The sequence below is a fragment of the Heptranchias perlo genome, chromosome 14 (genome assembly GCF_035084215.1).
Source record: "Heptranchias perlo isolate sHepPer1 chromosome 14, sHepPer1.hap1, whole genome shotgun sequence".
NCBI lineage: Eukaryota > Metazoa > Chordata > Chondrichthyes > Hexanchiformes > Hexanchidae > Heptranchias > Heptranchias perlo.
In genome coordinates, this window is record NC_090338.1 from 8,920,984 (window position 1) to 8,937,041 (window position 16,058).

Below are 16,058 nucleotides of genomic sequence, written 5' to 3' on the forward strand. Positions count from 1 at the left end.
TATTATCTCTTTTTTTTCCGCTGAGTGTCATTTTTTACCTGATTACGTTTCTGTGGAGCGCGTTGGAACGTTTTCCTACGTAAAACAAACTATATAAATACAAGTTTTTGTTCCTGACTACCGTTAGGGCCTGTATTTTTTCTATCAAGTAGGTCAGAGCACCACGCACCCATTCCCTGCCCATTCCAGTAATCAACAAGGTGGAATTGGTTCTGGTGAATAATGGATGGGGTAAGTTTTGTTGTTTTGCCTTTATAGGTTCCAAGTTGACTGAAATCTCTCGAAAAATATATTTATATTTATTTATTGGGTTTCATATCCATTTTACCTAAAGCCTCATGCAAGCTTTTTGAAGAAATGATAAACATGAAGTAGGGTTACACAGTCTTATTAGTCTTATCAGGGATATATAGTCCAGCTCAGCGATCCGTGAAAAGGTAGAGCTCAGACGTATTTTTGCTTATCTCTCTAATAGGAGGACTGATGCAGTTAATCAATTGTCACTCGTTTTATTTAATTCATCAGCAATTTGCTTGCTGCTGCTGTCAAGGATGGTCTTGAAGTATTTTTTCCTTGGCATCTTTCAAACAATTTTCTCCGTTCATTTCACAAGCAGTATGTCCTTGGCAGAATTATCTGGGTATCTAGTTTATTCAACTCTCCATCTTGAACAGTGGGTTAACCAGTGAGATATAGCAGCTGCGCCCACGTGCTGCATTATGACTCCATGTGGCTCAAGTCGTGATTCCAGAGTAACATTCAAGGTACAAGGAGCATCTGTTTCAATTTTTGCATCATGCCTGAGTACTCTGTGGAATTGTGACTTTAGCTTGGACGCAGCCGCCAGTGCTATGCTGCGATGTTTTTGCTAAGAGCCGGATAGCTCAGTCGGCAGAACGTCGGACTTTTAAAATCCACGTAAAGGTTTCAAGTCCCAGTTCCACTTTCAAACAGCCCTGTACAACATGAAGCGTTCACGTTGGTGTTTGGTGCTGTCTCAATAAAACTCGCTAATAAGTATCAAAGCATGATTTTTAAGTGTCAGCCGTGACTCAGTGGTAGTACCCAACCTCTAAGTCAGAAGATAATGGTTTCATGTCGCCCTCCAGAAACTAGAGCACATGATCTAGGCTGACATCTCAGTGCAGTACTGAGGAAGCGCTTCACTGTCGGAGGTACCATCTTTAAGATGGGTCGTTAAGCCGAGGTCTGCCTACCCTCTTAGGTGGATATAAACGATCCCATGGCACTATTCGAAGGAGAATAGGGGAGTTTTCCCTGTGTACTGGTCAATATTTATCGCTCAACCAGCATCACCAAGACGGATTATCTGGTTATTATCTCATTGTTGTTTGTGGAGCCTTGCTGTGCGCATATTGGCTCCTGGGTTTCCTACATTACAACAGCGACTATACTTCAAAAGTAGTTTATTGGCTGTGAAGCTTTTTGGGACATCCCGAGGCCACGAAAGGTGCTGTATAAATGTGAGATCTTCCATTCTTCCTTTCTTTCTAATTTCTGTTGATGACAGTAAAGTTCCAACTTAACGTTAGCCTGTGTCGTATATCATGTGTCTAGGCAATTATTCATGATTGAAAACTCTTAGTTGTGCTGCGAAATGGTTTCTTTTGTTTCGTCTGCGAAGTGCATCACCAAGTTGTGAGGCAGATTTGTGAGGAAAGATGTACATGGTTGCAGGAGGGGAAGGCTTCCAGCCTATTCTGACCTGTTCATTTTGCACTTTGGATGAGGGGCGGGTCTCATGTTTCGTTCCTAAAGCTCCTTACGTGAACATCTGGATTATACAGTTGGTGACAATGAAAACAGCGTGTATCGTGCATCGAGGAAGAAACAATTATTGTATATGGAAGCTTCCAACTTAGCTTGCCCGCTGCGGAGCTTGTATGAAGGGGATACCATATACATAATCTAAATGCTTTACCGCTAACTGATGAAGACCACTCTTACGTAACAGTACCAACCTTGCGTTTCCCTGTTTTAGTTGAAGATTGCTTTTACAGTTGGAGTGTGATCTCCATACGAGAACATTCAGATGACCGGAAATAATTCTCCATTCTCAGTGTAACCGCATGATTAAGTGTCTGGGTGAATCGTGCTAGGTTTTTTTTCAGAATTTGTTCGTGTTCTAATTGGCAAGGACTGCTAGTGTCATTAATGGCCTAACACCATTAATTAACTTACTGGACTGACTTCCAAAAACCTAACGCTTAGTAATTCTATTTGGCAACAATGTTGGGTTTTCACTTGGGCAGCCAGATTACAGCAAGTATTAGTTATGCACGGAATATTCTGCTTACCGGTAAAAGTTTATTTGATTTTTCTACGAGAAAACAATTTATACAAAAGAGTTTCTAAATTCTATTAGCAAGAACTTGTGATACGGGCATCATGCGAGGTTGTCACTGCATAACCAGAAATTTTCGGTAATAAGTTTTTAGGTTCTCTGAAACTTTTAACATTATTTCAGTCAATTATGATAGAAAGATCATTAAAGGTTTAATGTACTAGGCAGATTTACACTGAGATACACTATGTCTTTAAGAAGTGCTATGTGTAGTTATTGGAGAAGACTCTTTGTGTCGCTGTCTACCAATGAGGAGTTCAAAAATGAAGAGAGATCCATCAGCCCTCCCCCAGCCCCGTACACACGGTGAAGAAGGAAGAGAAAGGAAAGCAGTCACCCAGATTGCGGTCGCATCTCAGCCATCTTTGTTCTGCTTTCGGCCGAGTCATTCTACGTTAGTAGGACATGATTTTTATCAATCATTTTCCTTTGGACTTCGCACCAAGACAGGTGGCTCTGAACGATATCTACTTTTTATTAATATTTGCACAGCATTGCGAATGAAAAGACGTCTTCACACAAATAATGCAAACGTTGTCTGTCATTACCCTGCTTTATGCCTGGAATTTTATTTCTGGCCAGATTCATTATTCGATTCCAGAAGAACTAGAAAGCGGCGCTTTTGTTGGGAATATTGCTAACGATGTTGGATTAGGTATAAAGGAACTGTCCAGGCGCAGGTTCCGGATCATGTCCGCTGCAAAGAAGAGGTATTTTGAAGTAAATTTAGAGGATGGCGTTTTGTTTGTTAATGACAATATTGACAGGGAGCAGCTCTGTGGTCAAAGTCTTATGTGTTTACAGAATCTCGAGATTGTTGTAGAAAATCCATTGAAACTGTACCGTGCTGAAGTTGAAATACAAGATATCAACGACAATTCCCCTAGTTTTTTGCAGGATGAGCTACGTTTGGAGATTCTTGAGTCAACTCCACCGGGAACTCGCTTTCCACTCCAGAGCGCGCATGATTCCGACGTGGGTACAAATTCTGTTCACAATTACTTCCTCAGTCCGAATGACCATTTCACATTGGAAGTTCCGAACAGCAGTGATGGAACTAAAAGTGTGTATTTGTTGCTGGAGAAATACTTGGATAGAGAAAAACAAGCAGTTCACAACTTACTTCTCACTGCCATAGATGGCGCGATTCCAGAAAGATCTGGCAGTGCTCAAATTATCATCACTGTGCTTGATGTCAATGACAATGTGCCTGTATTTGATCAGTCGGTTTATTGGGTGAAATTGGTTGAAAATATAGCCGTCAATACATTAGTTATCAATCTCAATGCTACTGACTTGGATGAAGGAAATAATGCGGATATAATCTACTCTTTCAGCAGCTACACTCCAGACAGAGTACGTGAACTGTTTAATTTAGAACCGTATACAGGAGAGATCAGGGTTAAAGGGGTGTTGGATTACGAAGAAGCCAACGTCTACGAGATTAATGTCGAAGCTCGGAACCGGGGTCCTAATTCTGTACCTGTATATTGCAACGTTGTAGTGCAGATTGTGGACATGAATGACGTTGAACCTGAGGTGACACTGATGTCATTACCCAGTCCAGTAAGTGAAAATGCTACGCTTGGGACTATGGTCGCTCTAATTAGTGTAACTGACCCCGAATCTGAAGCAAACGGTAATATTAGTTGTCATATTCCCAATAATCTCCCATTCCAAATGAAATCGTCTTTCAAGAATTCTTACATGTTGGTCACTAATGGTTTATTGGACAGGGAAACTGTTTCTCAATACACAATTAATGTCAGTTGCTCGGACGCTGGATCTCCTCGTCTCTTTGCCAACAAAGTCATACCAGTAGAGATTTCAGACATTAATGACAATCCACCACGCTTCACGAAGTCATCATACACTGCCTACGTAATGGAAAACAATCCACCTGGTGCATCCATCTGCTCTGTGACTGCTTTTGATTCTGATCTTGGTCAAAACTCTCATATATCTTACTTCATTGGAGAGAGTCAGATTCAAGGTATGCCTGTCATGTCCTTTGTGTCTATTAATTCAGACAATGGTAAAATATTTTCTCAGCGCTCTTTTGACTATGAGCAATTAAAAAAATTTCAAATCCACGTTCAAGCTCGGGATGCTGGAATCCCTCGCCTCAGCAGTAATGTTATTGTGAATGTAGTAATCCTCGATCAAAATGACAATTCTCCTGTAATTGTATCTGCCCTGACAAAAAATGAAACGCGGGTAATGGTGCCACGATCTGTCCATCCAGGCTATCTGGTGACCAAGGTGACTGCAGTTGATGCTGATTCTGGACAGAACGCAAGGCTGTCCTACCAACTGATCCAAGCTACTGATCGGAGTATTTTCACTGTCGCACGCAGTTCTGGAGAAGTCAGAACAATACGCCTCCTTGAAGACAGAGATTCCACTACACAAGTGCTTGTCATCTTAGTGAAAGACAATGGGCATCCCTCCTTATCTACTACTGTCACAGCCACGTTGTCATTGATGGATAGGACTGCAGAAATTATTTCCGACTTTAGCAATCTGCCCCAGAACATTGAGCATTCCTCGAATTTGGCTATGTATATCATAATATCACTAGGGTCAATCTCATTCGTCCTTCTGTTGACAATAATTATCCTCGTTACATCCATGTGTCACAATAGCAATGATCCCGACCACTATTGTTCTCCGATCAGTTGTTGCTTTAGACGTGAGATTACAAATAATGTATTGAAGCAGCCTAGTGCAAACCTGCGGATTGCGCCCAATGCTCAACTAATCGCAAATTTTATGGAAGTGCGTGGATCTGGATCCTCCTCTACAACATACTGCTATAAGATTCGTCCAACAACTGAACCAGAGAACATGAACCGTAGTTCTGCAACGCGTAGAAGCCATACCAAGAATGCTGACATGTATTTATCAGAGTGCAATCAGAAGATAATGAAACAAAACCCTAATACTCCCAGTGAGGTGAGTAAAAACAAACATGTCACTGAACCAATAATGCACCCACGCACGTAAAATGATAAGCTGGTGGTTGTAAAATGCGAACATTTACTGATGGGAATTGACAATTCAATCTAGTACAGGTATTGTCACTTTGCCATGGCTAAAGCAAAATGGTGGACGAAGAAATGTACCTTTCATATTTTTATTAGCTCTGTTATACGATGTGATTTTTCATCTTTAGAATTTTCAGTGTTCCTGTAACACAACCCATTTACCTATTTATCTGGTAGTCTTCAGCAATATTTCCTGGCATCACAAACCAATAACGAAGCGAGGTCGGTGTGTCTTGTATAACTTAAGAATGAATTATTAGTTGCGTTATAAATTTTGCGGTGTGGTGGAACTAAGTGGTAAAATATTCATAGAATGTTGAAGTATAACTTTTTACAATTTTCTTCCTTTGTCTCCTGGAAGAGCTGATTAATTCGGTGCAGCTTTCCATGGACGTTAACGCTATCCATTTCCCCACTCAGTCAACTATTCTTCATATTGGAATGTAGACAGGCTATCAGACCATAGAGGGCAACGTAGCTGAGCGTAATCCTGTCCTCACCTGGCGTATACCCACGGATATATTCCAAAAAGAACACTGGGAAAAAATTTGGCCTTTCCCATTCCTAGGTCTGAGCAATTATAGCGCCTGATTGCTGCCCTGCTGCGATCAGATAACGCAACACAGCCAATAAATGTAATCTGAGATCTTCTTGTAAATGTAATTCTGAACAGTACATTTACCTATTATTGAAAAGACCTTTCCAGCGGAAAAAAAAGGATTAGTTTTATCGGAGACATAAGGTTAATAATAACATTTATAGAATTCGTTAAACGTAGTAAAACGTCCCAAGACGCTTCACAGGAGAGTGCTCAGACAAAATTTGACAACGATCCAATTAAGGAAGCATTAGAACATGTGACCGAACGCTTGATCAAAGGGGTAGGTTTTAAGCCTAGTCCGAAAGGACGACAGCTGGATGGAGAGGCAAAGAGGTTTGGGCAGGAATTCCAGAATTTAGGGCCTAGACGGCTGAAGGCACGGACACCAATAGAGGGATGAAGAAAGTGGGGGATGCACAAGCGGCCAGAGTTGGACGAATGTAGAGATCTCCGAGGGTTGTAGCGCTGGAGGTGGTTACAGAGATAGGGAGGGACAAGACCGTGTAGCAATTTGAGCAGGAGGATGAGAATTTTAAAAGCAAGGCATTGGTGGACCGGGAGCCAATGTAGGTCAGCGAGCACTGCAGTGATGGAGGAACAGGACTTGGTGTGAGTTAGGATATGGGCAGCAGAGTTCTGGATGAGCTCAAGTTTATGGAGGGTGGAAGATGGGAGGCTGGTCAGGAGGCTTTGAAATAGACAAGTCTCGAGGTAAATAAGCATGAATGAGGGTTTCAGCAGCAGATGAGCTGAGGCAGGGGTGGAAACGGGCTCCATCCCTCCCTCTGTCCAGTCTCTGAGGCTGAACCAGCATGTTCGCAACCTTGGTATTCAATTTGACCCTAAACTGACCTTCCTACACCATATGTTCGCCATCACCAAGACTGCCTACTTCCATCTCTGCAACATCGCCCGTCTCTGCTCCGCCGAAGCTCATCTGTTGCTTAAACCATCATCCCTGCCTTTATTACCACTAGACTCAACTATTTTAATGCTCTCCTGGCCAGCCTCCCACCTTGCACCCACTGTAAACTTGAGCTGATCCAAAATTCTGGTGCCCATATCCTAACTCGCACCAAGTCCCGTTAACCCAATACCCCTGTGCTCACTGAGCTACTTTGGCTCCCAGTCCGGCAACGTCTTCATTTTAAAAGTCTCATCCTTTTTTTCAAAAACTCCATTGCCTCCCCTCCCTATCTCTGTAAGGTCCTTCGGCCATACAACCGTCTAAAATTTCTGTGCTCCTCCAATTCTGGTCTCTTGCGCATCCCTGATTTTCTTAACTCCATTATTGGTGGCCGTGCCTTCAGCTGCCTAGCTCCTAAGCTCTAGAATTCCCTCACTAAACATCCACCTCTCTATGTCTCTCTCCTCCTTTAAGACACTCCCTAAATCCTACCTCTTTGTCCATGCTTTTGGTCACCTTTCCTAATATCTCCTTACGTGGCTCAGTGTCAAATTCTGTTTGATAGCGCTCCTGTAAAGTGCTTTGGGAAGTTTTACTACGTTAAAGGCGCTATATCAATATAAGTTGTTGTTCTTCTTGTTGTTGTTGATGATATTATTACAATGATAGAAGTAGACTGTATTTGTGATGGATTGGATATGGGTCAGATGCTCAGCTCAGGGTCGAATGGAACGCCGAGGTTGTGAACAGTCTTGTTTAACATAAGACAGTGGCCAGTGAGGGCTGGAATCCGATTATTTGTTTTCTTTTTCAATAAACGTACAATATATATCAGAAAATTGGCTGTAGATTATTGCAGGATGTTGCCCTTATTATCTTTATCTAAAATTTTAGAATATAAATGTTCTTCAACTAGATAAGAACAATTTACAATTCTTACATCAAGCGTTAATGAAAGTTAATGCCCGAGGAGAATTTTTAAAAGTTGACTTTTACTAATACAACCCAATGGCTCCCCTATTACAATAACTGCCCCATTGATCGTGCCATTTAATATCAGCTCCCCTTATTTCATCTAATTATTTATGGCATCATAATCATGAATAGAATTAACACGTAATTTTGGTAATGAAATATAAATATGTCTATTCAGAATCTTGAAATGAAGATTAGTTTTGCTAGGGGTCCATTCATTGTCAGCAGTTCAACAGTATAATTTTAAATTAACTTTTTAATTAAATGATGTATCTTTAAAACTATTAATAGACGTTTTAGCAACAAAAATAACGTCTACATTTACCAGTTAAGCAAGCATCATGATAATAAAATCATGCTAAATATTTCATATTTCCAATTATAATTTAATAAAAATAAATAAATTGTAGATGCAAAAACATGGAGGACATTGTGCAAATATTAACTGCATTTCATTGTCAGTCATGAGAAAGTTAGAATCTGATCAGACTGTACTATGTTCACGTGCCTTGTATCGTGTCCAACTCTGCCCTAGATCTAACGCCTTACTTAGCGACGCTGCCGTCACATATAGTATCAAGCCATCTGTCTCGTGAAAACCATCACTGGTCTCCATTAAATATAACAGTATCAGCAATCTCAAACATCGAACACAATGTAGTTGTTTATTCAGTGATTATCTCTGAGGTTACCCTTGATCTGCACTTTGCAAAAAAAATTATGGTTTAACTATTGATTTCAAACGTTCAGCAGATCATCTCTTGAAGTTTGAAGAAAAGACGATAATTTGGAGTTTATCTAAATTATCTTGTTTAGTGCTATTTTATGTCGAAGGAAAAATCATTCGGACGACACTTTAAATCCAGCTCCCATCTGCCTGTTTGGCTGGACATTAACGATCCCTTGACACTTTTCGAGGTGAAGCGAGGGTTTATCCTTATCTCCTAGCCAAAATGTATCCTTCAACTAATACCCTCAAAACTGATTAACTGCTCATGTATCTCGATGCTTTTTGTGGGATTTTGGTGCCAGTCAATTGTCTCTGCGCTGGTTTATATAAGTGACTGCAGTTCAAAAGTTAATTTGTGTGAACAGTTTTAAAATGTTTCTCAAAGGTGTGATAAAGTATTAAAGCGAAAGTTCTCTTTTTCTTTTTGAGACACATAATCATCCAACCAACTTAATGTATGAAATATTTGTCCATTTGCCTAAACTTCTTCAACTTGATCTGTTGTGAAAATATTGGGAGTGAAAATATCATGCATCTCGCACATTTTTGGGTGCGAAACGTGGCGCGACTAAGTCTAATGCAGCAGCACAAGGTTCGGCGCCAGAAGACTGCCAGAAGTGTGTGTGACGCCACATTGGTCGGGTGCTGGTTAGGGGCTCAGAGCAGCTCGCGGCCACAAGTTCAGGTATCATTAAAATATTATAATCTGGCTCCTGCACCTTAATCAGTCGTGGTTCAGTGGTAGCACTCTTGCCGATGGTTGTGAGTTCCAATCCCACACCAGAGACCTAAGCACATAATCTAGGCTGACACTCCAGTGCAGTGCTAAAGGAATCCTGCACTATTGGAGGTGTCTCCTCTCGGATGAGACGTTAAACTCTATCTGCTCTCTCACCATTATTTTTGGCAGGTAATGAACGTGCAAGTTCTAAAAGACATTCAGTACACAAAAGGGTTAATCTTCGCTGTTTCCTTTCAGTGATGTGTGCCAGTGGTAAAATTATTGCTTTGGGTGTTGTAAAAGATCTCATGGCACTATTTTGAAGAAGAGTAGGTGAATTCTCCTCATGTCCTGGTCAAAATTTATCCCTAAACCAAATTGATTAAAACAGACTATCTGGTCATTATTACATTGCTGTTTGTGGGATCTTGCTGCTGCAAATTGGCTGCTGCGTTTCCTACATTACAACAGTGACTATACTTCAAAAGTACTTAATTGGCTGTAAAGCGCTTTGGAACGTCCTGAGGCCGTGAAAGGTGCTATGTAAATGCAAGTCCTTTATTTTTTTCTTTAATAACAGCACTGTTGTTAAGCTGGTGCCTGTTTGTGCTTCCTTAACAGCACTTCCTTAACTCCCCTGCACATCGACGTGGGACAATTGGGAAACAGCTTTTAGGGATGTAAGGGAAGCAAGGGTCATGTGAGAGGGAGGAACTGAAGGAAACCAGTATTAGTAAAAAAAATAGTGCCAGGGAAATGAATGGGGCAAAGGCTGACAAATCCCTAGGGCCTGATAATCCCAGAGTACTAAAGGAAGTGGCCCTGGAAATAATGGATGCATTGGTGATCATCTTCCAAAATTCTATAGATTCTGGAAGACTTCCTACAGACTGGAGGGTGGCAAATGTAACCCCGCTATTTAAAAAAGGAGGGAGAGAAAAAACAAGGAATCTTAGACCAGTTAGCATAACATCAGTAGTGGGAAAAATGCTAGAGTCTATTATAAAAGATGTGGTAACAGAAAACTTGGAGGGCATTAATGGGATTGGAAAAAGTCAGCATGGGTTTATGAAAGGGGAATCATGCTTAACAAATCTACTGGAGTTTTTTGAGGATGTAACCAGTAGAATAGATAGGGGAGAACCAGTGGATGTGGAGTATTTGGATTTTCAGAAGGCTTTTGATAAGGTCCCACACAAGAGGTTAGTGTGCAAAATTAAAGCACGTGGGATTGGGGGGAATATACTGGCGTGGATTGAGAATTGGTTGACAGACAGGAAGCAGAGAGTAGGAATAAATGTTTTTTTTTCAGGTGGCAGGCAGTGACTAGTGGGGTACTGCAGGGATCAATGCTTGGGCCCCAGCTATTCACAATATATAGCAATGATTTGGATGAGGGAACTGAATGTAACATTTCCAAGTTTGCAGATGACACAAAGCTGGGGTGGAATGTGAGCTGTGAAGAGGATGCAAAGAGGCTCCAATGTGATTTAGACAAGTTGGGTGAGTGGGCAAGAGCATGGCGGATGCAGTATAACATGGATAAATGCGAGGTTATCCACTTTGGTTGTAAAAACAGAAAGGCAGATTATTATCTGAATGGAGATAAATTGGGAAAAGGGGAGGTGCAACGAGATCTGGGTATCCTTGTACACCAGTCACTGAAAGCGAGCATTCAGGTGCAGCAAGCAGTTAGGAAGGCGAATGGTAGGTTGGCGTTAATTGCAAGAGGATTTGAGTACAGGAGCAGGGATATTTCACTGCAGTTATACAGGGCCTTGGTGAGACCACATCTGGAGTATTGTGTGCAGTTTTGGTCTCCTTATCTGAGGAAGGATGTCCTTGCCATGAAGGGAGTGCAACAAAGGTTTAACAGACTGATTCCTGGGGTGGCAGGACTGACGTATGAGGAGAGATTGGGTTGACTAGGCCTATATTCACTAGAGTTTCGAAGAATGAGAGGTGATCTCATCGAAACATATAACATTCTAACAGGACTAGACAGACTAGATGCAGGGAGGGTGTTCCCGATGGCTGGGGAGTCCAGAACCAAGGGTCACAGTCTCAAAATATGGAGTATGCCACTTAGAACCGAGATGAGGAGAAATTTCTTCACTCAGAGGGTGGTGAACCTATGGAATTCTCTACCACAGAAGGCAGTGGAGGCCAAGTCATTAGATGTATTCAAGAAGGAGATAGATATATTTCTTAATGCTAAAGGGATCAAGGGGTATGGGGAATAAGCGGGAACAGGGTACTGAGTTAGACGATCATTTTGAATGGTGGAGCAGGCCCGAAAGGCCGAATGTCCTAATCCTGCTCCTATTTTCTATGATTCTATGTTTCTATCACCTCCAACAACATAATTCTCTGGTTAATCATTTTAGGCTGCTAGCGTGCTTTTGAGCCAGACCCTTGGTTGTTTCGGCAAGTGTTTTCCTGTTTAATACTTCTGCAGAGTGAGGCTGTGGAGGGCTGGAACTGTTTCACAGGATTTCTTTTTTGAAATTACTGAACATAAGAACATAAGAAATAGGAGCAGCAGTAGGCCGTACGGCCCCTCGAGCCTGCTCCACCATTCAATAAGATAATGTCTGATCTTCTACATCAACTGCAATTTCCCCATACCCCTTGATTCCCTTAATGTCCAATAATCTATCAATCTTAATCTTGAATATACTCAATGACTGAGCATCCACAGCCATCTGGAGTAGAGAATTCAAAAGATTCACAACCCTCTGTGAAGAAATTTTTCCTTATCTCGGTCGTAAATGGCTGACCTCTAATCTTGAGACTATGACCCCTAGTTCTAGACTCTCCAGCCAGGGGAAACAGTGTCTTAGCATCTACCATGTCAAGCCCTCTAAGAACTTTATACATTTTAATGAAATTGCCTCTCGTTCTTCTAAACTCCAGAGAATATAGGCCCATTCTACTCAATCACTGCTCATAGGACAACCCTCTCATTCCAGGAATCAATCTAGTGAACCTATGTTGCACCCCCTCTGAGGCATGTATATCCTTCCTTAGGTAAGGAGACCAAAACTGTACACAGTACTCCAGATGTGGTATCACCACAGCCCTATATAATTATAGCAAGCCCTCCTTACTCTTATACTCCACGCCCATGCAATAAAGGCTAACATATCATTTGCCTTTCTAATTGCTGCTATACCTACATATTAACTTTCTATCATACGTGTACAAGGACACCCAAATCCCTCTGAATATCAACATTTCTTAGATTCTCACCTTTTAAAAAATATTCTGCATTTCTATTCTTCCTACCAAAATGGATAATTCCACTTTTCCCTGTGTTATACTTCATCTGCTACCTTCTTGCCCACTCACTTAACCTGTCTATATCACTTTGCAGCCTTTTTGCATCCTCATCACAGCATATTTTCCCACCAGCTTTGTACCATCAGCAAACATGGATACATTACACTCGGACCCCTCATCTAAATCATTGATAAATATTGCAAACAGCTGAGGCCCAAGCATTGATTCTTGCAGCACCCCACTAGTTACAACCTGCCAACCCAAAAATAACCCGTTTATTCCTAATCTCTGTTTTCTGTCTGTTAACCAATCCTCAATCCATGCTAATATGTTACCCCCAATAATATGAGCCCTAATCTTGTGTAACAATCTATTTTGTGGGACCTTATCAAATGCTTTTTGAAAATCCAAATGTACTACATCCACTGGTTCCCCCTTATCTATCCTGCTAGTTACACCTCAAAAAAAGTTAATAGTTTGGTCAAACACGACTTTGCTTTCATAAAACCGTGTTTACTCTGCCCTTTCATATTATGATTTTCTAAGTGCCCTGTTACTACGTCCTTAATAATAGATTCTAGCATTTTCCCTACTACTGATGTCAGGCTAATGGGTCTATAGATCCTTATTTTCTCTCCCTCCTTTATTGAATAGCGGGGTTACATTTGCTACCTTCCAATCCAAGGAGACAGTTCTAAAACCTAGACACTTCTGGAAGATCTAAACCAATGCATCCATTATGTCTGCAGCCACCTCTTTTAAAACACTAGGATGCAGGCCATCAGGTCCAGAGGATTTGTTGGCTTTTATTCCTATTAAATTCTCCAGTACTTTTTCTTTACTAATCTTAATTACTTTGAGTTCCTCCATTTCATTAGCCCCTTTGTTCCCCACTCTTTCCAGTATATTTTTTGTGTCTTCTACTGTGAAGACGGATGCAAAATATTTGTTTAACGTTTCTGCCATTTCCTTATTCCCCATTATAATTTCTCCTGTTTCTGCCTCTAAGGGACCCTCATTTACTTTCGCCAATCGCTTCCTTTTTACATACTTGTAGAAACTCTTAAAATCTGTTTTTATATTTCTTGCTGGTTTACTCTCATTCAATTTTCTCCCTCTTTAGTAATTTCTTGGTCATCCTTTGCTGATTTCTAAAACCTTCCCAATCCTTAGGCTTACTATTCTTTTTGGCAACATTCTAAGCATTTTCTTTTAATCTAATACTATCCTTAACTTCTCTAGTTAGCAATGGTTGGATCACTTTTCCCGTGAAGTTTTTATTCCTCAAGGGAATGCTGCTGGGCTTACCGTTAAGCCTCCCAAATCAGGAGGAGGAACAGCAGCAAGGAAGGCAGCAAAAATCTGCCGTGTTTGCAAGAAGAGGGCGAGGTAAGCAAAGAAGTTGGAAGCATTCCATCATGTCGGTATTCGGGAACAAAACATCATACCCGAACTTTACAGAGGAGCAGTGTGTAAGGCCTCAAGAAGTCAATCACATACCTGTGTCACCTGTTGCAGCAAAAATTGAAGCCTGGGAGCAGGGCATGCACTCACTGCCTGGCACTGAAGGTCACCATGGTTCTAAATGTTTATGCCTCTGAGTCCTTACAAACGACTTCTGCTGATATCAACAGCATCAGTCAGTTTGCTGTGCACACAGCCGTGTGGCAGGTCACTGATGCACTATTTGCAAGGCATCAACAGTTCTCCTTTCCCATGGAGGCTGATAAGCTGGAAGAAAGTGCATTGGGATATGCCCATTTGCTGGATTCTCACAGGTGCAGGGCATCATAGACTGCCTGCATGTCGACGTGTGCGCTCCCCATCACGAATCAGCTCTTTTTCTCAACAGGAATTGCTTCCATCAGTTCAATGTTCAACTTTTTTTGTGACCATAGGCAGCGATTCCTGCAGGTCTGTGCCCGGTTTCCTGGCAGTAGTCATGATGCTTTCATACAGTGCCAGTCCTGAAATCCCCCACTGTTTCAGACCATCTGGTGGTAGCCTGGCTGCTGTGGGACAAGGGCTATCCCCTCACCAACTGGCTCATGACTCCAGTCAGGAATCCTGGCACAGACGCGGAGTGCGGATATAATGAGAGCCATACAGCAGCAAGAGTCTGTTCGAACAGACAATTGGAATCCTAAAACAACGGTCCACTGTCTAGACAGCTCACGGGGGTGCGGGGTGGGGGAGGCGGTGTGGGTGCGGCGGTCCTTCAATACAACCAGAGCGTGTGTCAAGATTTATCATTTGCTGCATGCTCCAAAATCTTGCTATACAAAGGAGAACTGTCTTGGAGCTGCCTCAGAACAAAAAGGTTGACCATGAAGGCAGTGAGGAAACGAACAATGCAGAAGAAGAGTACAACGAGATTCTAGAGCTGTAAGGCAGAACATTATTGAGGAGAGATTCTCCTGAACAATCACTCCCCTGACCAGAGCATCAACATTTCCTCCTTCCATTTCACCCAGTCATGAAACCCACCATATCGATGCCCTCAACCAGTGCAACTTCATGGCTGTTCCTGTTACATCACTAAGACTATTAAGACTAACAGCTAGAGAACAAAACAAAACATTTTACTTCCAACAGACTCCATTCTTGATTTCACAAGATCTACTTGTTACATGACTATTATATAACTGCAAATCACTCTTGTTCAAAGAACTATTGCTTGTCTTGTGTGGTCTTTTACTTATTCTAGTGCTCATATGAAGTGGTTTCCTATGGCTACAGCTTGGGAGGTGGAAGGATGCTGACCATCTGCTGACGGCACTTGAGCTGACTGTGGTGGGCAACCTCATGGTGCACTGGTCATTGACGATCGGCTACAGACTGCTGAGATTCGACTTTGGCCGTGGCAGTCTAGCCCAGTTAGCTGTCTGTCACCAAAAATGGCACAGGTTGAGAGGCTGCTGGGGAAGCCGGCATGCTGTAATACTGAGAGGGGACAGAAGGTGCCTCTCCCATGGAGCTAATGCCAATCTCAGGGGGTTGAGTCTCAGCACTCCCTCTGCTCTCATGACAACAGAGTACAGGCATGCTGGGAGACTCTCAAAGTCCATATACCCTCTCTCCTTCAAGACTTGTAAGCCAGAAGAGGTGCTGGAACCCAGAAACAAGATGGCTGCAGTCTTACCCTCAACAAAAGCTGTCACCAAAGACTCAATGGCTTTGGGTTCCCCAGCGGTGCTCATAGAGCTGACCACTCACTCCATATTTGACTGCATGGTCTCAATGCCCTGCGCAAAGACAGCACACAAGTTGGAACTGGACTCCTTTCTGCTCTCCGATATTGTGCACAAGCTAGCTATCAGGCAGCTGAGTGCGCTTAGAGGTCTATATAGATTGCCGTCAGTCTTCTTATGTATTGTCGGCCCTCTATGTGCTCACCTCTACACTGCACAGCGGGGCTACGATGCAAGCT

General features: G+C 42.1%; 2 protein-coding genes and 1 long non-coding RNA gene across 3 annotated transcripts in view; 2 read left to right on the forward strand and 1 right to left on the reverse strand.

Annotated features, from left to right (window-relative positions):
- LOC137332307 (uncharacterized) overlaps positions 1-16,058 on the reverse strand; it is a 58,666-nt gene that overhangs the window by 21,408 nt on the left and 21,200 nt on the right. The gene's annotated exons all lie outside the window — the stretch shown is intronic.
- LOC137332306 (protocadherin gamma-A11-like) overlaps positions 1-16,058 on the forward strand; it is a 182,120-nt gene that overhangs the window by 6,667 nt on the left and 159,395 nt on the right. The gene's annotated exons all lie outside the window — the stretch shown is intronic.
- Positions 2,891-6,413, forward strand: LOC137332615 (protocadherin alpha-C2-like). Its single transcript, XM_067996573.1, has 2 exons — positions 2,891-5,320; positions 6,216-6,413. Exons 1-2 carry the CDS (start codon positions 2,891-2,893, stop codon positions 6,411-6,413), a joined length of 2,628 nt encoding a protein of 875 aa, XP_067852674.1.

What these genes read in the sequence shown, in the direction of transcription:
- LOC137332615 (XM_067996573.1), top strand. Translation starts at nt 2,891, where the DNA reads ATGCAAACGTTGTCTGTCATTACCCTGCTTTATGCCTGGAATTTTATT. An exon ending in ACCCTAATACTCCCAGTGAG is followed by an intron (nt 5,321 to 6,215) that starts GTGAGTAAAAAC and finishes GACGCTTCACAG; the next exon opens with GAGAGTGCTCAGACAAAATT.